The 23,879-nt window shown below is 39.5% G+C and overlaps 1 protein-coding gene and 1 long non-coding RNA gene across 2 annotated transcripts in view; both read left to right on the forward strand.

The window, feature by feature from the left end:
* Positions 1-7,289: 7,289 nt before the first annotated feature.
* On the forward strand, positions 7,290-12,172 carry LOC108785913. The gene is made up of 3 exons (XR_001941159.1): positions 7,290-7,354; positions 8,161-8,591; positions 11,822-12,172. It is a non-coding gene; the product is annotated as an uncharacterized LOC108785913 (long non-coding RNA).
* A 3,306-nt stretch (positions 12,173-15,478) lies between these two features.
* The window catches only part of TRMO (tRNA methyltransferase O), a 24,889-nt gene continuing 16,488 nt past the window's right edge, over positions 15,479-23,879 (forward strand). The window contains exon 1 of the mRNA XM_018555075.1: positions 15,479-15,829. Coding sequence (XP_018410577.1) covers positions 15,479-15,829 — 351 coding nt within the window. The remainder of the gene's footprint in view (positions 15,830-23,879) is intronic.

Below are 23,879 nucleotides of genomic sequence, written 5' to 3' on the forward strand. Positions count from 1 at the left end.
GTACAGCAAATGCAGGCCTATGCAAATAAACAAACTTGGATTAACCAATTCACAGGGGCCAATGTTAATCTGCATTTAGAAAGTCTCCAATTCTTGAGAATAGGAAAATATGTCTAAACTCCAGATGTTGGCAAATCTTCAGCAGGAGGTGAATTTTTTCCTATATTAAAATTAAACTAGGTAAGAGATTTGTTATTAAATAATACCACAAAGATGACAACTGTGTCTCACAATACACGTTTACCTCCAACACCTTAGCCAAGATCCAGTATAAACATATTAAAACCAGAAGCAATACTTTATAGAATCCTGACAGATGTTTCATGTGCTTCTGCTTATATTTCTAAAGCAGTTTCTTGAACTTTATGTTTGATGATTTGCAATTAAGCATTTGGGGCTGGACGTCTGATGTGTCACACTATTGTCATCCAAGAACTGTGGCATACTGAATGGAAAGAGTATATGGAGTAATTAACATGTTTGTCTTCAAAGGGATTTGGGGAGTGGCTGTCTACCCTCTGAGAGTGTGGCTCTAATAACTTTTTTTTTATTTTGATGATTTGTCAGTGAATGTATGCTGAATCTAGGTAAAATGTGAACTTCTAGCCTTTATAAATACTGTATGCCCCCTTTTGCATGACCAGTATGTTTTACAAAAAAGTAATGGTAAATGTTTATATCTGTGTAAAGTGGATTATTAACAGGAAGTTTAGCCTAAATGTCTTGAAGTTAAATGTGTATTTGGATTGTGACAATTGTGTTATGCATTGATCTGCTATGTTACATCTTTCACTGACTGTGTACTGTAGCACAGGCTCCATGACAACTTGCTATGAGCATGTTGGCTGCTAGAATGTATGTGTACAGTATCCAAGAAGATAAAGTATAGGCATATCAGTTATTGTTAACTGCATTGAGCAGCCCTGCAGATAAGATGTAGAACAGTTTACATTTGGAGATATGCAAGAACATTTCAGGGCACAGGAGAAGGTGTTTTAAGAGATAGAAAGGGGTTTCTACTCAGCAATATTTATTTAGGGCCCAGTCACAAGAGCTGATTAGCTGTAACTGCAGGCCACCGTTCTGCGGGAGGCCTTTAACTAGTCATGGCAGCCTCCGTTTATTTCTATTGATGAATGGAGCTGTCATTCAAACAAATTCTAAGATAAGTGTGGATATATGATATATGTAGCCAAAAAAAGGTCCAGGAATTTGTTTCTGTGCACAGTGATGCCTGTGAATTAATGCCAATATGTGTGAATGAATATTAGATGTGACTGCATTAATCTCTAATATGTCCGAATGATAGATTTAACATCCATATAGGTGAATGAAGATTGCCCAGCTCCTTGGCTTGTGTGAATAGACCTTTAGGCTGTCAATATATAGCCTGATAACAGCAAAGCATTTCAACTGATTCTGTCACCACCTCTTGCACACACCTCAGCTAATGCTTATTATTATTACACTATTCAGTCCCTTTATAATGAGAACAAGGGACAGAATTTCAACACGCAAGTGCTACAGCCATCTGTCAGGCCAAACTGAGAAAATAACCACAGGGAGTCCAAGTTGCAAAAAAGATGTCACCAGCACACCATGAGTTGAAAAAGCAAAATATTTTATTGCCAGTAGCTAAGTCATTTCGAGCACCCATCTTCATCAAGTGGGAATCCCGGTAAGGAGTGCGGTATGGTTCCTGTTTCTGTTTATTGCTCCCAATGAGACATATGTCTGTCTATGGCTACCCAAAAATGTTGCATTACAAATTGCTTTTTATAACAGTTTGCAGAATCTAAGGCACATGTGTCAAACCCAAGGCCCAGGTGCCGAATCCGGCCCACCAGGCCATGTCCTAGACTTCTACTTTCAGATCTAGGTATTAAGTTATAACTAAAACCAGTGATAATCGAATGCAGAGACAATTATGATAAAGATTAGATACATTTCTATAGTCTTACAGGCAAGGTGGGCTCTGCAGGGTTTGTGGTGGGCTTTGCAGGCTGCAGAGCCCCCTATGGATTCTGCAAAGCCCACCACAGATCCTTCAAAGCCCCCTGAGACCGGGCAAAGCCCCCACAGATCCTGCAGGATCTCAGGAAGGCTCTGCAGGCTTTGCAGGCTGCAGAGCACACTATGGACCCTGCAAAGCCCCCCTGAGACCTGGCAAAGCCCCCTACGGATCCTGCAGAGCCAACCAAAGGGTATTGCACAGCACACCTGAGACTCTTTGGTGGGCTGTGCAGAATCTATGCTGGGCTCTGACAGCACGGTCCTTATACCTTCCACGGCCTGACCTCTTTGGTACACGGCCTCCTTGTCCTCCGCGCCCGACTGGACGGCCTCCTAATCCTCGGTGTCCAACATGGCCTCCTTGTCATCTTCGCTGCCCAACTGGAGCTCCGGCGATGCCTCCCGCCTCCTTCGTTGGTGTCTCTGCCCCCACTCAACAAATCTTCTTCTCTCATGGGGCCGCTTGCCAAATTTCATACTATAAAATAAAATGTATTCCTGCATCAGAAACTTGCGTTTTACTAAATGCCAAATTTCTGCTGCAGGAAAACGCAAGTTTTTGACGCAGAAATCCCTAATTGCACCTAAAATAAAGAAATAAAGGTGTGAATGTTGTAGCCTAATACACTTCTACCCCCCCGGTAAAAAAAATACACCCCCTGTACATATCAAATAATACCCCCCCATACACATGAGAAAATACCCCACACTTTAGCAATACATATATTAGGTCAGCGGAAATGAACGATTAATCCCTCGATTAATCGTTAATTATTTTGATCGACCAACATTATTTTGATCGATCAAAGTTCTTTTGATCCGTAAGGGCCGCAAGTGGCCCGCGGACCGGTACATTGAGACCCCGGCATTTTTGCTGCTCCCTTTGAATCTGCCGCCTGAGGCAAACGCCTTGTTTGCCTAGCGGCAGATACGCCCCTGTTTACAGGCCCTTTGAGGGCAACCATAATGTTGATGCGGTCCACGATTAAATTGAGTTTGACACCCCTGATCTGAGGTATTAGGTCCAGAGTTGTATCCTTTAATCATATAAATGCAACTTTCTTGTTGTCATTAAGGGGACATGATATTATACTGCAACTTCCTAGATTTGTAATTAGGCAATTAGCCTGTAGAAGCAATGCAAAGTGTTTATTCCGTGGTAGTAAATTACAGGGCCATTAAACACAGGGACAACTTAGCTTTCATAAAAGTATTTGTAATGTAACAGCCAAAGCTATTTGGCCACAAGATGACAATGTCTGAAGTTGTTATCTTACATCTTGTCAAACAAAGTACAACAGTATGCTAAGGAAACCCAAATATATTGTATATAACAAAAAAAAAGGTTATGGTCCTAGGCTATGAAGCAGATTCAATGTTATTTAGCTGAGTTCTTCTTCAGGGACCCATTGGAGATTGTAAAATATGTATACTTGCTGTTGCTTTAATGTATATATTACTTAAACATATTCTTATAATAGCATTTGTTTTACTGGTCAGGTTTTAATGTCTGTTACAAATTCTAGATTTGCTATATTTTTCAGTTGGTTTTGGTCAAAAATACCTGCATACTTAATATCATTGTATGTTTCTCAGGCACTAAAGTACATATAGTAAAATTATGGTAACAGAGACAAATGTTACACCTACCCAAGAATCTCTTGGCAATAACATTAACACAGAGAATGATAAAGAAGTGTTTTGAGTTGGAAGGGAGGGGAAGGTGAAAGGACCTCCAGGTATTAGTAACAGTATAGCAGTGGGTAAAATATTGGTAACCACATAGACCATATAGAACTGTACTTGTCCAATAAGCCCAATAAGTGTAAGGAAGTGAAAATATTAACATGAAAACATATGAAGATGATAAGGTGAGTATCCGAAAAGGGCTTTGCTTAATTTGGTGGTCTGGTTTATAAGAGCTTATACATTTATTTATTCTAGAATAGCTTATACATTTATTTAATCTAGAAAGTAAAATAAATGTGTTATATGTTAAATAATGTTGTGGTTTTTTTTGGCAAATCAGTGAGCGAGTTTGCACTATGATTTATTCCTCATTTTCAATTCCAGTAAAAAATGTAAAATAACAGTAGCAAAACATCATACTTGCTGGTCTTCTTTCTAAAATGAGCACTAAACACCAACTTGTTACTCATATGAGTAGGTTTGCCTAGACTGTAAGATTTCTTGCTAAAGTGTGCCAAGATAAAAGCACTGATGGTAAAAGCTGGATGGAAAGGAATGAAGTAGTTAAGAGTTGCACACTAGCACAAGATTAACCGACACAGAAAAATGTTATTTTATTTTTTAGAAGATATTTTAATTCAGTGCCAAGGATGAGGCAGCTCACGTTTATGGGCAGATCCAAGAATAAAAAATGCCCATGCAATGTTTCACAATGCTTTCAACTTCTGCATATAAAGCCATGTGTATATATTAGTCTCGTAGCACATTGATATACACATCAAGCTTAACTGATCTTATGAAGCAGCTAAAATGAATTCAGGTAAATATGGAAAGCTGGCCGTCATAAGAAATATCAGGTTTCAGCTTTTAGCATATATTTGCAAATTTATAGCTCAATATTACTGCTTCCTGAAGCAACTGTTAAATTGTTAATCTAGCAAAACATTACCCTAATGATTGCATTAAAATATGCTGGATATTAAAAACCTGATTGTACAATCAGTATTTTCTAATAAGTTCAATTATCCCTTCCAAGATTCCACTGCAGTCACATACTGTATGTGCTGTAGAAGACCAGAAATAGGAAACTAAATTCAGAATGAATATATTATAAAACATTTACATTTTATTTAAAAAAAGCTTTCTTTCAATTACTTAGTTGACCAATATGCTAAGAAAGTGATAATCAATTTAGATTGAGTTCTGAATATTGTGCTTTGTAATCAATAGATGGCCTTAATAGGTACATTGATAACGTAGGGAGAGAAAGATCACATGGATCAAGGAAGTAACAAGATGTGAGTAAAGATGTGACTCTCCAATATCACCTACTTATAATTGGCAGAAACATTATTTTAGGGGTCTATTTAAAACATTTCACATATTCACCCTGCAAATCTGTGAATGTTCGTTCTGTGCACATAGAGGCAAAACCCAACATTCTTGGTCTATTCGCCTTTCAGGCCAAATATAATATAATGTAATACCGCATTATGGCAACTAGATGGAACTGAGGAGCAGTATAAGTATTTATTTCCTATAGTCACACAGAATGAACATTCACAGAGATTCGCAGGACAAATGGCTCTACGAATTGTTTATAAATACATCCCAAACTGTATGTCAAGCCAAAAATGCTTTTCATGTTTTGGATAGAATGGGGAAGGATTACAAATCCCATTGGGTTTTTACAGCTGTCTAGGGCTCCACTAGAGAGATTTACTTGTCTGGCAAAACCACTGCTGCCAATGGTTTTACCAGACAGGAATTGAGGGAAAATCTGCAATAGGGACATAGACCTCCCCTGATTTCCTGTCTTGTAAAACATTGTCAACAGGGCTGGAAAAGAGGGAAATCACTATAATGGAGCAATGGATAGCAGTGAAATCTGACAAGGTTTCTAATCCTGCTCCACTCCTTCCAACACTAAGAAAAAGTGTTGGCTGGACATACACTTTATTGGGTATAAAGTAACTACATAGTGAGAAGAAAGACCAAAGCAAGTATGTTTTATTTTATTTTACATTTTTAATTTGTGGCCATTTTTTTACAGGGGTTGAAAATGAGGAAGTATGTGCATATTTTGACAGCTGTGAATCTTAGGAAAAGGTAAGGGCTGATTCATAGGATGCACAACCAATTAGGGAATCATTTTAAATATATGATGATTACATTGATCAAAGCCCTTTGTGAGGTCAATGCAGTTTAATAGAGGACAATTGTATTCCTCCAAATTTCCCCCAAAATTTCCCAAAAATACTATCCTTCATATGAATAAAAAGATGGTCAGTTACTTATGATACTTATGTAAGAGTATTATCCAAGTTGATGTAAACAAACAGCAAGTGCACAGATAATGATAATCACTTAGCAAAATATGGAGGTAGATAGGAGCAAATGCACTCCCAGTTTTAATGATCACAAAGGAATTGAGGGAATTTGCCTATAGGAATGCATATGTCTGACAGCGGTTCTAAAGCTGGCTGCATTTTATAATCAGATTGTTCGATCTCCTTATTGCAGGTGAATCTTCCTGGTGCATGTGCCAAAAAGACAGCAAATGATTGACCACCACTAAATGTTTGATTACAGTCACCATTCGTGCTTTATAAATATGCCCATTAGTGTAATGCGTAGTGTGATTTACTAAAGCTCGTCTGTTTTGCAGAAAAAAAATGTCAGACTATGTAATGCTTACTCTTGTTAGACTTTTAGTATATTACACACCAACTATTGTTTTTTTTGAATAGCATGTAATTATATACAGGATGTGCATGGGCATTGCTATATTTGCTCATTACATATGCAGGCTCTGCTTCCGACTTAATACCGCAGCTCTGTAGTTGTATTGTACTTTTTCATTCTCAAGTACATCAGACTAGGGTAAAAATAATGGACACTCTTGGTTCCAACAGTCATTCAGCAATGGTGATGCTTCCACATGTATGATATACACACAGCCACTAAAGAGAAAATCTACAAATCTGTAAATCGAATACATTATTAGAAATATGGTAGATCAAGCATTGTAAATGTAAAAGTTACTTAACACTTTTATTTAAGGATAAATATAATTGTAATAGTTCAAAATATGTGCTCACTATCCTTTTAAGTACCAATAATATGTGATTCCTAATAAAAGACTGAAGGGGTGATTTTACAAATCAGCTAGCTTGTGATTTCTCCATACAGCAAACTGTATTCAGGTGAAAAAATGTTCATTATCTGGTAGATCTTTAGTAAATCATACCCTCAGTCATTAAACCTAATGTACACAACATTTGGATAATATAACCTTTGCTTATTAGGTGTGGCTGAAAAGCAGTTGCTGGGGACTAGGGTAGCTTCAGCAGAAAAATAATACTTAATGCTAGCATTGTTCTGTAGAAAAACCTTGCTGATGCTTCCCTCCTACATGTAACAAAAAAGGACATTTATAATATCTCTACAGTACAAGCTAAACTGCTTCAAATATAACTAGCAGACCTGGAGGAGAGGCTGTTTCTCCTTTTAATTGAGCTGGATTTTTAACATTAAAATCATTGCATTAATATAAACCATTTTGTTTCACAGTGATTTCCCCACGTCGTTTGAGAGATCGTGAGCTTTTGAAGAGAAAAAAAGAAGAGTCCCGGGAGAAAGATACTTACCTGTGGGTTTTTGGGTAAATTTTGGGGTGATCAACATGTATCAGGAAAATGAATGTTCAGGACATGTATGCAGTGAAAATGTATGTAGTATGTAACATGAATTAAGTAATGCATTTATTCTTATCTGACCTGCCTTAGAGTAGCCAGTGGCGAATACTATGAAGTTCTAGCCCTTCTGGAATGTCACCCTAACTAGAGATAAAACTTTTCCCCAGCATAAATGTTGGGTGCATTTATGACCTGCCTTTCCTACCAATAATAGTTAGGAATGTCTATTAATTTGTGTATCCCAACATATTCTTGCCAAGTAGTGGCATTCATTTAGAATGAGCTGCCAATCTACCACAACCCAGCAAAAACTGGACCTGAAGCAAATCTTTAATGCAACTCATGGTGCTGTACTTGTGAATTGGGGTGCCATTTTGAATGAATGGCACAGCCAAGTACCACACAGATTGGTATGCCTCCTGTGCACTGCATTAACATGTAGCAAAACACATAGATGCAAATCTTAGTTAAAGGTGAATCCCCAATCCATGGATAGCAGTACTTGTAGTTGCCAAAATTTTACAGAATCTTTAGAATTTTTTTTTTTATAGAGTTAGACTACATTGAAAGCTCTGTTATAAACAAGGTTTAATCCAAGATTCATGTTTACCAGTATATTTTTATAGTACAAACTACTGGTAGAGCACCGCTTTGTGACATTTAGAACCCAGAAATGTGTTTTTATTGCTATGATTTTGATGCTTACATGTTTAAGCATCTCCCTCCCACCAGAGCTAATTAATAAGTATTGTTTTTCTAGTGAGCAAAACCAGACCAGAAGTAAACGTCCTCGACAAGCCAGGGGCGCTGGCAGCAGGAGAAGAAAGCAAGTTCAAGAACCTGAGCCACAGCTAGAGCCACAGCCTGAACCTGAACCAAACAATGAACCAGATCACAAAGATGAGCAGGCCACTGAACCACAGCATGAACCTGAATCAAAGAATGATCCAGATCACAAGCACGAGCAGGTCACTGAATCGCAGTATGAATTTGAGCCTGAAAATAAGTTATGGATAGGCCATGATGTCCAGCAAGAATTCAGCCAGCATGAGCAAGAACCTCTAGAGCATCTAGAGCATCATGAAAATCCAGGTATAACAGAAACTGAAGGTGGAACTGCAGGTGAAACATATGCTGTACATGAAGAGGCTGGTGGACACTTTCAGCAAGACCTCACCATCTTAATAACAGGTAATAAGTTGTGGAGTTTAAAACTTCACATCTTACTCAACCTGAATAGTAGAGAGCTACAGTTAACTTTAATAATCTATAAATCTAGTTCTAAGATATAACTTATTGAGGGGGAATGGTAAAGAGTCTCCACGACACTCTCTAGAACTCTGTCGTGCATCCACACGACAAATGTCAGTGCTTGCTCTAGAATCATGGGTCTGTTGGAAACAGTTACATGAATTTGGCCAAAGCACTGCCTTGTGCGGAGGCACATTCAGGTCGTCCTCAGTGCAGCTCAGGAATTCTGAGCCTGGTAAAATGACATGCTTAGCGTTGGTGAGCTCCCTGTCCAGTCACTGCGCCCGTGACACAAGCAGGTGCAGCAGCTGAAGACTTATACAATGGGTGGATGAAGCCTGATGTGGATGCTGAGTTACTAGTTCCCCATTAGGTCTGCACTGCTGCTGAGTGACAGCAGGCTGTGGGTGGATTCCATAGTCAAAAGCAGGCTGGCTATTTGGAATCCATCCATCAGCTCCTCACCAATTGAAGCATCACTGTTTGTTAAGGGCGCTGTTAGGTAACTGCCGACAGCTCACTTAACAATCAGTGATGCTGACAGTGGGGGAAAGCCTGATGACGATGATGAGCATCCCTTTTAGGCCCCGCTCACTTGTAGCATCACTGGTTGTTAGAGACACTGTTGGCTACAGCCGACAGCTTCCGTAACAGCCAGTGAGGTTGACATTGGGGGTGGAGCCTGATGGGATGCTGAGGTGCTAATTCCTATTAGGTTTGCTCAGCTACTGATTGACAGCAGGCAGATTCTATAGCCAATAGCCAGCCTGCTATTGGCTACGGAATCTGGCCACTGCTTGCTGTCAATCAGCAGCAGAGTCGACCTGATGGGAAACTAGTCCCTCAGCATCCCCATCAGGCCCCACCCATTTAGCCATGTCATTGGTAGCCAAGAGGCTGTCAGCTGTGCAGCTGAAGGTGTCTTAGCAGCCAGTGATTGTCCCCATTCCGCTGCAGGATGGGAGATTTCCTGGCTGACAGATAAATGTAAAGGGGAGGGGATGCTGGTTAACATCATTTTACAGGCTGCCACTTTGTTTACATTCGGCTGGCAGCTAGGTAATTTCCCAGCCTGCAGATGAATGGGGCTGGGATGCATAATTGTTCAATAGGATCTCAGCAGTTTTTGTCCTAGCAATCAATCAACAGGACGCTGTCAGATTAAAGACAGCCTCCATTACATACACAACCCACTCCGAGCACTGGCGTCTCTCTGTACGCCAGATGAGAGTTGGTCTTAGTTACTGGCAGTTTTCCAATCTGTAAACTGTCAGTAATTCTTTTTGAACCTGTCACAGCCATAGTAACAGATTCTTAAAGAACTAAGAAATTAAGAACTACCTGAATCTGTTGTAATTGTCAGTATAGCTACCAAAACTGGTGACAGGGCTTTTTTTAAATTCAGCACAAGACCTTTTAAAGGTCCATATCATCAATAAAGTGATGTTGAGGCTTTACTGAATTCTCCCCAGAATTTTTGAAAGACATTATCTGTATATCTATGCTAAGTTGGAATAACATAAGGAAATTATAATAAAGAAGAAGGTTCTAATTCACTGATATAAATGTAGTAAGAGAGAATAATTATGATACTTATTCCAGTGCCTTCTGACCAAAGGAAATTCAGTTTTGTTGTTTGTATGTTATTTTACCTATAATTTCCACTCCTAGGAAAGCTGAAGTACATCCATCCTAAAGCTCCCCACCTCTGCTGGTTTAGAGAACTTCGATAAAAGCTTCAGCATTTAATGACCAGAACAGGAATTATTTATTACCCAGCATAGGATTACTGTACAAGATGCAGTCTGCATCTTCCTGAATGAGGAAAACAGCAAGTAGTTTCAATCAGCACATCAGCCTTTTTTCTAAAAAAAACAAAAACACCAAGTCGTTTTTGAAAAAATAAAAAAAATTAGGCACTGCGATGCGTTCTAACAACACACCTCAGCGCGTGTGCACGGCGTACACCACAATATGGTGCAAGTGTATGTTATATCTGTATGTGAGGGGGGTTTGTGTTTTATTTTATTTATTTTTTCTATTATTCATTTATTTTTTCATTACTTTTTTTATTTTAATTTTTTCAATATTTTAATTTTCTTTGTTACTGGGTGGGGGGCGCTTCTAGGAAGCATCAGAGGTCTAAGCAGACCCCTGACATTTCCTTTTTGAAATAGAAAAAGAAATTGAGGACACAGAGTCCTCAATCTCTTTTTCTGCAGCCTCAGCACTAAATGAATGAAAAGCACTCAGTACAGAGGCTTCCCATTCATTCAGAAGCTAGAGATAGTAAAATATTAACTATCATCCAATTACAGATGGATAGAAGCCTCTGTAGTGAGCTACTACCCATTCAGAAACTCATGAATGAACAGGAAGTGATGTAAAGCACTTCCTGTTCATTCATAACTGGGGACACGTAGTACTATGTGTCCCCAGTTGTTTACAAACACAAACAAATATCACATATATTTACCAATCCTCCCGCTCTGCCATCCTGACTCGCTCGGCCACGCAAAGATAACAGCCGCTGGCCGTGGCTCCGTTTTTCTCATCGCTTTTCTCCGCACTTCGCACAGGCCGTTTCTCTTTGGATCCCCGCTGCCTCAGCTCATACAAGCAGGGGTGAGAGCAGCAGGGAACCAAGGAGAAATAGATTCCAGGCAGGCGGGGCAGCTATTACTTTACAGGGGACTGTCAGAGAAACTGTTCTGGTATAAGTTGATGGTCGCTAAAGCAACCATACGCTTATAGCAGAACAGTAAAAGTCACCAAAGGTATGGCATACTGACGTAGCCAGCTGGAAACAGTTGTGTTCAACCGTAAGCCTTACGTTGGTGGCAATAAAAGGGTTAAACTAAATGTTTCTGGTATAGGATGTCTGAGGGTAGGCCGGTGGGATATACTGTATGTGTGATAAAACAAAAGAGTAGAATCAGAACAAAGACTAATAATCTGTACTTTCATGCAGTTCACTTAATGCATGCATACCAAAGGATACACAGGTATTGGCCTTGCCTCAAAAATACCTGAGTGAGGATTTGGTATTGCTATGCAAAAGCTAGTTAAATAAAAGGAATAGTCAACTCTGTCCTGGCATTTTCTTTTTGTCATCCATTTTCATGGATATACCTTCTTTTCTCATTTTCACCATTTTTTTTAAAATCCAGGTAAAGAGAAGGTGGCCGTGGTGGAACCTGAGCAACTTGGTCCACCTGAGGTTCTCAGCTTCCCTTTGCAAGTGACATCCACTCCCGAGCAAGAGGAACATCAATACTACACTCCACTACTTTAAGTTTCTGCTTCTAATGATTTTTTAAACCATTTGTAGACAAAAAATATTTCTTCTTGTGTTTATAGGATAAGGAAATATACTGAATTTTCCACACTTGTTAGGTTTTGGATCAATGAAGTCTGTAAATGTAGAATTAACCTTGTGTGTTTAGTAAGACATTTCTACCTAAGACTGACAGTTATTACCACACACCTTCTTTATGATATGTTGAATATTCAATAAATCGCTATTATTGAATTACATTTTAATGTTGTTGCAAAATTATTTTATATGCAGTATTTGGAACTGTAAATATATCTCATGGATACATAGCAAATATACCAGTATGACTGAAAAAACATATACCGTATTTTTCGCTCCATAGGACGGACACTCCCCCCCCCCCCAAAAAAAAAGGCGGGGGGAAATGTGTGTGAGTCTTATGGAGCGAATCCCTAGTTTTTTGTACATTTAGCGCTGCTAAAGCAGAGCTAAACGTACAATGGCAGCTGCTGCTCCTTTAATACAAGTGATCTATTCAGATCACTTGTATTAAAACCGAGCGGTGGCGATCGAGTCATTCTCTCAGAAACTGTGACAGAAACTGGCCTGTGTCTTATGCACCAGTGCGCCTTATGGAGGGCAAAATACGGTATATAATAAAGATATACCGGTACCACTGAAATTACACATTTGCATAAAACAATCAATCAGTAGAATTGGAGGTTTAATAATTACATTTTGTTGATGAGGTATGACTGATACAGTAGCTATGCTTATCAACTAGATGAATAATGCAAATATGAGCAGGTGTCTTTTAAATAAGCCGCTTTTCTTTGAATCATGAATAAGCATGCCTTTAATAAATATGGCAAAGAGCAAGGTTTAAGACAATGTAACCCATATGCTGATATCACTTGAGAGATAAGAACTGCAGTGCTTCTGCTGTGAATTAGACATGTGCAATTCGTTTCGTTCTGAATAAAAATTCATACGAATTTTCCGAAATTCTGACATTCTGACACATCCGAATTTTCCGAATCCCAATGTGTCCGAATCCGATTTTCCGTATCTGAATTTCAGATCCCGTTCAAATTTTGTTTAAAAACGAAACTGAATTGGACATGTTACTTTTCTGGCCACTCTGATATGTTTTTCGGTTTAATGCATCCGAATGGGTCTGAATGCGAATTTTCATTATGGCAACATGGAAGCCATATACAGTATACTGTATACAATACTAAAGCTGAGGCTCCTAGACCCGAACAGCTTTCAGGATCCGAATTCTAGAATTGCATTCGGGTGGCTCCCAGACCCGAATGACATTTCGGGAGCTCCCGCATGCAATTCAGAAATTGGAATCCCGAATGCCATTCGGGTTTAGGAGATTTAGCTTTAGTATTAATATCTCTATATGGTTTCCTGTGTTATTCGCAACAAATATTTGTAAACTCATCTGAAACTAACGAAAAATTCGGATTTCGGCCAAATCTGAAACCCGAACCGAATTGAATTTCGGATCCGAATCCCGAAATATCCAAACCAAACCGAATTTTTATGAAGCTTACATGTCTACTGTGAATTTTGAGGATAACTCCTGCTTGAGAAAGGTTGTTTGTGACCTGAAATGTCAATGTGTAACGGAACTATCTTTCCAAGGCTAGACGCTGTATTATACTCTCTCTACAGAATTTGATTACACAAATATTATGGAATTTTGAAATTGAATTGAAAGCATGAACGTTTGAAGTCCACTTTGCTGGCAGACACTGCTATGTGGAGCCTTGGAGGTGTGCAGCCTTCTAACTTTTACTAACACACAAACAAATTCCTGAAATGTCACAATATACGGCAGTATGACTTTTAACACAGATGGGAATTGCACAGTAACCAGGCTTTACATCAATGTGTCATCTCTGAGCTGGCATCTCAGTCAAGGAAGTAGATGCGGACTTGGAATAATGGCTGAACAAAAGTGCTATCCAGGGGGAAGAATGTGATCTATATGAGAGCTTATACATACCTGTAAGCATTACACTTACACATTTCTTTGCATGAACTTAAAGGGGTTAATTTAGTAAAGGCAAATGGGCTGTTCACTTTGCAAGGGAATTTCTACGTTGCAAAGGAATTTTTCACTTAGCTCAGTGAATGAGGGAATAATTCACTTTGAAAAAAAAACCCTGTCATGTGCAAGAAAAATAAAAGAAACAGGTATAAGTTCAGGAACCTAGAGAAACCTGCAAACTTACCTGTCAAAGCTTCCGGGTAGTGTCAACGCTATCTCCTATGCCCACATGTTCCTAATGACCCATTACTATAATGGATCTCTCACTGGCCAATAGGGATTCAAAGGTGGCAGAAGGGGGCTGGCATGCATTGGCACTATAAGGATATACCGAAAGTTTGCCTTTCAATACAACTCCAGTATTCAGCTATAACTGCTAGCTTTTGCTGCCCTAGCTGCCAGCACTTTAAACCTGCAGTAGTTTAAAGTGAACATGATATTACTTTAAAGTGAACATGATATTAAATGAACCATGATATGAAATGTTGTACCAGAAAGCTGACAGCATAGGGTATCAACTCACACAGTTTTCTCAACTATTTGCCCTTCCAGCACTGCCAAGAACCCTCCCGAAGGGCCTATGAGAAGAGAGAACAGAAGCGAGCAATTGCCGCGGTGGTAGTGTCCCATCTCTGGTCCCGCCGGCGGCGCTCCTCGATGAGATTCCACTCGCCCCCCCGCAATTTTCACTCGCCAATTGCGAGGGGGCGAGTGGAAATTTTGAGGCCTGGCCTATGTAAATGTTGACTTTCTCAGAGTCAGAATATGCATAACCATCCACAGCCCCGGTAATAAACAGGTCTACAATATCCCTATTCTTTACTATTCTTTACTGTGAACTAGTAGAGACACTTCTAGGCTACTCTTGGGCAGCAGTGAAGTGGTACATCACCAAGAGAATGGTATTAGCCTGTAAATTAGGAAGTCAGCTATCAGCTATAGCTTTTAGTTTATTTGATTTGTTCTTTTTTTTCTTTGTTTTGCTGTGTGCAATAACCATAAAAACAAATCACATTATAGTTCAGTGAAGTCAGTTCAGTGAAAGATGGTTGACAATTAGTGCCTGTGGGTTTCTGTACATCCCGTAGCTATTGAATGAATTACGATTGCTATCTTTGTTTCCCTTATTAGCATATAGAGAGGCATATTTTTATTAAGAATTTTCTTTAGCATTCTAAATATTGGTTTGTACAGCAGGCATTAATAAAAGCTAAATGTGTATTGTTAACTACCAAGCATAACGGAATGTTCAATACAAGTCAAAGATTTCCTGTCAACAAACCCCACCCTACTGTATTAATTACACAGGAGATATTGCAGCTTTCCCGGTGACACACAGAAGAGGCAACATCAGTAACCATTTAACAATGTGACTCTGTTACAGAGATGAATTAACAGCTGAGCAGGCTTTTGTCACATCCATAATATATATTATTTGTGCTCAGTCCGTCTTGGTTAAAGATGCCACCCTTACTGGATGTCAACATGGCATTAGCAAAAGGAGATTTCAACCTTCTAAGAAATCTTGTGGAGTCTGGCACTGACATCAACATCCAAGACAAGGAAGTCCGTACTGCGTTGATAAACTGCTGTCTTCATGATGGAGAGAAGTGGGCTTTAGGATCAGCTAGGTTGCTTCTTACTTATGGAGCAAAAGTAGGATTGTGTGACAAGGTGGGTCGAAACGCACTGATGTATGCTATCATGTATGGGAGACAATACCTTGTCAAGCTTTTCCTTGATGCACTGGACTATGATCTGGATCACACTGATAAGTTGCATCATACAGCACTGTGGTATGCAGCCCACTGTGGAAACACTAACATTACAACAATGGTAAAAGAAGTTTCAAAGAAGTATTGTTTGAACACAGAAGAATCTGGAAAAAATAGCAATTTCAAGATTTCACAACGACAACATAAACCAAATACCCGTGACTATACAAAGAATAGCCTTAACAATAAAAGTTCTACAGCCAAAGTCAACAGGACACAGTGTTTGCTGCCTTATAAAACATTGCCGGCAATCCTTTGGGAAAAGAGAGTGAAATTCTACAGTAACAGAGAAAATTCTTCCAGCAGCAATGCTCAAAAATCCACAAACTGCCTACCAGCACTGCAAAGAACCACAAAGCTCAGCACCATTTCAAAGAAGGAAGAAATCCAGGCAAGTTTCCCTGACTATACCTGGAGAGAAGACAAAAAAAGACTGACTGCAATACTGGAAATACAGCTGAGTTCATCCTACTACACAAAAGCCAGAATTTTGCCTCCAAGTATAAAAAGGGTTCCTAAAATTCCCAAGAATGAGATAGAAGAAAATATGAAAAATGAGGCACAGGCAAAAAGAAGAGGTAAAAACAGAAGGTTATCATTTGATGGCCTCGTTTCTTTGCAAAGCAGACTATCTGCAAAAGGTCTTTTCCGGAGGAGATGCAGTGTGGCTGTGATCCCTTTAATCAGATTTCAAAGTTACAAATCATAATTATCTAGTGACAGTTATATGAAAAAAATCAAGAGTTCCTTCTCTTAGTTTACATCTCTGTTTAACCATTAAACATTAATGAGCCAATGGCAGCATTGCATTTGGTCTACTAGTGTCTAGGGTACAGCGGCTTATAATGCTCAGTGTGGCTTTATTTTAAGGATGCACCGATACCAAGTACCGTACTGGGTACAAGTACAAGAACAGATACTTTTCCAGCTCCAAGACTAGACTAGAGAAAAATGAAAAAGTTAGGAGCTGTCATTTGTAAGGAGCACACGGAGCTCCTGGGATTTGTACATCTCTGTTTTAATGTATGATTTTGTTTTTATAAATATAAATAAAGGGATGCACAGATACCAGTTTTGCAAGTACAAGTACTGATACTTGTCCAAGTACTTACAAGTACGCGTACTGATACATTTTTGTTTATTGTCATGTGACAGTTTTTCTAAAACAATACAGACTAATGATTTCAGGACAGTGGTGGAGTGCCAGAGCCAGGTCCCAGCTGCAACCACTGCAACCCTGGTAGTTCTCATGAAAATGCCAAGTATCTGCACTGGTATCAGTGCATCCCTACTTTATTTAAAAATAAAATATATGAGGGCTGTCATGGCTGTCCTCTCCTTTGAGAATATTAGTTCCTTGGCTGTCAATCTGATACTTTGGCTTCAATTCTTTTTAAGTCTCTGACTAGGAAGTAGTATAGAGATAAAAACACTTTTTTGATGCGCTTTTACACAATCTTAGTTTTGGCACAATGTTAGTATGTGGCTCAAAATTCTGGATGTTAAACACAGCATGGCAACTGTTATTGTCAAGAGGGCCAGCAATGGCAGCCCCTATACTTTTTTTGTGTGAAAGAGTCACTGTGAGGAGAAAAAAAGAAAAAAGGTTCTGGTATGAAATGTATTACAGCTGGCTATTGGTATAATATAGTTTAGACAACTTGCAGTCTCAGCTTTTTTTTGTAAACCCAACTACTCCATATTTTAACACCTGCAGTTTTCTTTAGTGGTAGCTAATTAGCACAAATACAACTGATTGAACTGTTACAATTATAAACATAGCAAGTCATTAAAATATGTATGTATAACTTACTAAATCTATCTATCTATCTATCTATCTATCTATCTATCTATCTATCTATCTATCTATCTATCTATCGACACTGCAGACATACCGTATATTTGATATATGATACAGAACAAAAACCATAATATGGTGAACTATCCAATAAATCCTATAAAGCGTGAAATACTTTAACTTTGCAAATGTTTTGGTCTCCTTGACACAGATAATAATATATCTATCAAATAAAACATTTATTGTGGGGTTTTTTCCACTTTCACAGTTTGTAAAGACAATATCGCTTGCTGTACTGCACTGTATGTCAACAAATATGCATATGTGCGATGCACAGATCCCTGATATTCAGTACACAACATCTTTACTTGTTTCACATCAAAGAAACAAAAATCCTTTAATTTAGTAGTACAGATTCCAAAAGAAAAATGTTTGATTGGAAAGAGCCAGTTTATAGTTTAGATATTTATTACAAATATATGATGTGGGTTTAGTGATATAATGCAAAAAGGACTAGGATGTGTTACCCTTGGCAAGCAATTAGAATAAACTTTCATCAGCTCCTAATGAAAGCTAATGCCAGGTTGTCATGGGTTACCGCAAGCTGTTAAATTAAGCTTCCAAGCAGCATATCCTGCAAAAGTGAACTGAAACTTTTATATATGTTATTCCAGTAGAGGAGACACTAGAAGGCTCTCATGCAAAACACAATGCTAAAGACTAAAGTGCCATAACCCGCAGCAACCAATTCAGTTTTTCCATGAGTTGCAGTCAGATCAGGTAATAGATGAAGTGAAGGATGTGATCAGTTCTTAGAAGGAAAGGAATGGTCATACAAATCAGTCAGACTCGTTCATATCTCTTTGCTGCAGTGATTTATGGAAAACACAATGGGGGAAATTTATCAAAACTGGAGCAGAGAAAATCTGGAGCAGATTTGCACTGCAACCAATCAGCTTCTCATTTTCAAATCTATACTCTGACAAGAACTGACCATTGTGATGTCTTTTATATAAAACAAATGTACTCTTATTAACTCGATAAATAGATTCTAGAGCTCTGCGGTCATTGTAATTAATCTGCTGGCAAATAAAGTACTTGACTTTTGTTTGATTATACAGACATTGTTTGACTAAGACTTGTTCTTACATGTACCAATAAATCATCTTTTCTTTTTCTGGATTGTTCATTAAGTTTATTAAATGCAATACCATCTTAAAATGATAACAGGGTTACATTAAGAAATGTTTGGAAATCTTAGTGAACCTTAGTGATCCGTTAATAGTAAATAACAGGAGTAAATAACACAATTCGTAATAATTCGAGAAAAATCTGGCGATCTTTTGTCAAACGGTATAATTTTGTCTTCTCTTACTGAAGTGCTGTTTTTATATAAAAGTAATCACTCTATTAATGATGGCCAATTTATCTGCCAATCAAAGCAGGCCTACTACCTCTTGATGAAAAAAAGTGTGCTGCTGCTAAAACTACCTGAAAAAAAATAGATTTTCAAACTGAATTAAATCAGATGGGTTTTTTTCTGTTGGGCTCCATATGTATTTGGGGTGCCATGGTGATACATTGAATTAGCCTACTGACTAGGATTGTTAGTATTGGGTTGTTTATCTCATAATAATAATATGGACAAAAGTTTAGTGATTCATTTAGAGAGTACTTTGGACATCAGACATTTTACACTTGTGCTGTTTGTCAGTAGTAGTGGACCTAGCCTTGCTTTTTAACATTGTCGTACTGCTGGCCAATTTTCCACTACTGCGTCATATGCATTCTCGTAATTTTTGTAGTAAACCCCTTAGCTTGTGCTCTTTGTCTCTACTAAATTTGGGCCTAGTCTTGCTATTTAACATTGTCCTACGGCTGGCCAATTTTTCACATGTTCACATGTAATCACTTATACAAAATGGAGTTCACACATAATCACTTTTACACTCCCATACACTTTAGTGAGATGCGCCACAAAGTTCGTATTCGACGAATTTCAAAGAGGATTAACCAGACTCTTTTTGAATCTAACCTGGGCAGACTCTCTCATTCCTACTCTGCAACAGCAGCACAGACAGAATAGAGTAGAAGGTTAACAGATTTTTATTTCTGCATGTGATGCAGATGCTCTCTCACTTCAAAGAAACAGAAAGTAAGGGTATAAAGTAGAGGTGCACCGAAATATAAATTTAAAAACCGAAACAAAACCGAAATAAATAAAATTGTCAGGCCGAAACCGAAAATGTTTTCATTGTATTTTTTTCCATTTTTTTTTATATTTTATTTTTATTTATATTTTCTATAAACTTTAAAAAAAAAAATATTTATTTTTATTTATTAACCTTCCTGGCAGTAATCCCGAGTGTGGCTTGGGGGTAATTTTCAGTACCAAAAGAGGTAACCCCGAGCCACACTCGGGATTACACTGTGCGTCGCTTACCTTGTCCACGATCCCCGCTGTGTCCTCCGGCTGATGCCGTCATCCGTTTTCCGGGTTCCGACCCTTGCGAGCGCCAGAGTCACAGGGGAGCAGAACCGGCAAAAGATTTAATAGTATAAAAACAAACAAAAAACAAAAATAAAATAGAAAAAAACGGAGATAATCAGACCGCCAGCGAGGTTAATTATTTTTTTATTTTTTACTTTACTTTTAGGGGCTTCAGGGAAATATCGGGACCCCTGATATTTCCCACAGAGTCCTCAATCTCTTTTTCTGTATCCCCTGTTATCAATGAACAGGAATCCTCTGAGTGTTCTTGTTCATTGCTAACTTGAGAACATTGTGTGTTTACTATAACTACAACTATGTATGAACAGAAGGTGATTTAGCTCACTTCCCATTCATTCATAACTGAGGATATAGTACACATACCATATCCTCAATTATTTACAAACACTCAGCAATCACTGATCACTGACTGCTTGTACCCGCTCTCCATCCTGACACACACTGTCACAGGAGGCTGTGAGCGGTGCGAGATGAGAGCTCAGCCTCCTGTGACAGCGCGGGCTGTCTCCGCCCCCACACCACTCTGCCTGACTGTGATAGGCGGCTGAGCGGTGTGGGAGGAGAGACAGCGGCCGCTCACAGCGCTCTCCTCCCGCAGCGCTCGGCCAGCTGTCACTTTCTCTCTTCCCCGATGGAAGGAAAGTAAGTAGGGATGCGCCGATGTATCGGCAGGAAAATGGCACTTTCAGCATTCAGCCAAAAGTGCCATTTTCAGCCGATATGTTTCGGCGGCCGATATATCGGTGCATCCCTAGTAAATATTCCTATGGGAGCATGGAATAGCAGTAAAAACCTGACAGGTGTTCTAGTCCCTCCCTACAAAACCACTAACTCAAAGAATTTTGGGTTGACATAAAGTTTAAGGTGCTGATGTATAAACACTCCACCCAGCATATGGACGCGTGAATACTGTGTATACTGCATTCCAACCACTAGATGGAGCCAAGGAGCAAAGAAATTCCTGTGTTCCTTATCTCCACCTAGTGACAAGAATCAGTGGTGTATTCTGGTGTGGGGCTGCCCTAGGCAAAACTCAGCGCCCCCCCCCCCCCCCGGCCAAATTAAAGCCCTCCTGAGACCCGACAAAGCCCCCTACAGATCCTGCAGAGCCAACCAAAGGGTATTGCACAGCACACCTGAGACTCTTTGGTGGGCTGTGCAGAATCTATGATGGGTTCTGACAGCACGGTCCTCTTACCTTACATGGCCTGACCTCTTTGGAACACGGCCTCCTTGTCCTCGGCGCCCGACTGGAGCTCCAGCGACGCCTCCCGCCTCCCCGTTGGTGTCTCTGCCCCCTGCCTCCTCCATCTTCGCCCCCCGCCTCTTCCGTCCCTGGGGCCACTCAACAAATGTTCTTCTCTCATGGGGGCCGCTTGCCAAATTTTATACTATAAAATAAAATATAACTATATCCAGTTTGGTACTACAGACAGCAATATACACACAATAAGGCCCTATTCATATCTGTAGGTTTAGGTGTGATTAGGGATTCCTGCATCAGAAACGTGCGTTTTACTGCAGCAGAAATCACTAATCTGGTGTTTACAAGTGGCAGCTGTCACCTATTCAAGTTAATGATCAGGTGATAGGAGCTCCATGTAAACGCCTGCACACCGCATGTAATGATACATGATATGATTACATGCGGTTAGAAAACACTCTCCCTGGATGCACAATCATTGCATCCAGGGAGAGTGATTGATTCCTAACCGAATGTAATTATATCACGTATCATTACATGCGGTGTGCAGGCGTTTACATGCAACTGCTGTCACCTGATCATTAACTTGAATGGGTACTGCTCGCAGTAGATATATGCAAAAAAAGGGATTGTCACAAACTTATTTCTAGCAAGTTTAAGTCCTTCATCACGGAGAGGTCTCTGTGATTCTATAACTACCTTATTTACCCTCCTTATTCACATATCATTAAAGGCCTTAGACCTGTGATATGAAGGAGGCACACACTAATTCAAAACTACCTGTAGCTGAATTGCTTAAAGTGACACTAAACGCAGGAGTTAAATCTTAAAACTACATTCAAGTGTCTTAATTATTACATAGTTACATAGTTAGTCAGGTTGAAAAAAGACACAAGTCCATCCGCCTGACAGATTCTGCTGCGGGATGTGTTTTGTGTTGTCATTCATTTCAATGGCATCAATGCCCACAGTGCGATCGCCTGCATTAGAACGCACGGTACCACAATGCCCTGCGGTGCGATTGCAAAAAATTGTGCATGCTTTTAAATTTTTTTAAATATTTTAAATTTAATTTTAAATAAAAGATGGTATTAATTTTTTTCTTTAATTCAAATAATCAATTAATCAAAAAAAATGATTGTACACAAATGAAAATACACAAAAACTAATAAAACATATTGAAGAGAAAATAATCGTTAATTGCAGCCCTACTTTTACTACATTTTATACATATAAACATATCAGGACAGTGTTGCAAAATACAGGACATCCGGCAACTATGCTGGAAAGAGGGTTGGTTCAGGTCTCTGATGAATGAGAGAAATCAAGGGAGATTTGTACATCCTGCAGGGTGAAGGGGGCTAAGACAGGGCAACCACCTAGATTTAAAGTGGAACTAGACCCACCAATTTAATGTCTCCCAAAAAGTTACTTTGATGGTATGCCAGCTGTTGAACTTTTAGGCCCCCAAATGGCTGGTGTTATAGCTAATCACACGTGCAGCCCCAAATGGCAATTTCAATCCAAATTGAGGATAAGATGGCACCTTCCTTGACTGTAAGGGATAGAAGGGTGTATCTGGTGCCCCTGTACACACCACAAATGCCAGCATATTCCTGCCGGCAAAGACCTCCAGCTGCAGCATAAAGCCTCACATTAAAGTCAGACGAACGGTATTTAATTATCTGATGCACCCAGCCTGCCTCCAAAATTTCACATTCGTGCACATACGCGGGTTTATGTAGTGCTGGAGTATACCCACCGACAACAGATTAGTCTGCATCCAGGGATGTGCATCTGTTACCTGTACGGATCTACAAGTTTGAGTTGGTGTTCAACAGTCTGCAGCCGGAACCTGAGATTGAATTGTGCTGACACAACAGCTGTCCCTCCCGGCCGCAACTTACTGCACGGATGTACACACTGTACTGTTCTGAATGTTTGTGTGATTGAGCCCTTATACAGAACAAACAAAAAACACATGAGCATCGTGTGACACCATCGTGTTCTTTACAATCTCATTTTGTCATATAAAATATATGTAATTATTTAACAGGTCTCTTTCTCCCAGGTAGGCAACCTCGGCACTCCAGCTGTGCTGAAACTACAAATCTCTTCACGCCTCTGGGAGTCATGCTTACACATCGCAGCAATACTTTATATAACAATAGCATTTCTGTATAAAGTACTGCTGAGATTTGTAGTCCTCAGCAGGCGATTGCTTGTAAGTCATACAGCAATCGCCTGCTGTTAAAAGCGGTACCAAGAGCACGGGCAGCCGTGTTCTTGTTTTAACCACTTCTGCAGGCCGCGCTCTATAGACGTACTGCGGCCTAGAAGTGGTTAAAGTGACATTAAAGTCAATTTTTTTTATCCCTCCACCCAATGTTAATGTTAGCACTTACCTTCACTGATGTCTCTTAATCCGATCTTCTTTCCTGATGTTTTCATCTGTACCTCCAGCGGTGCGGCGGGTGTCCGATCCAGCGCTGACTCCTCTGTCCTTGCTGGCACTTCCTGTCCCACGGTGTCTGCATGCGGGTGCACGCGTCCATAGACTTACCTTGCGTCTCTCCTCGTCTCCCGCCCGAAAATCC

This window comes from Nanorana parkeri, unplaced genomic scaffold, assembly GCF_000935625.1.
Source record: "Nanorana parkeri isolate BGI_ZX_2015 unplaced genomic scaffold, ASM93562v1 scaffold183, whole genome shotgun sequence".
NCBI classification, from domain to species: domain Eukaryota; kingdom Metazoa; phylum Chordata; class Amphibia; order Anura; family Dicroglossidae; genus Nanorana; species Nanorana parkeri.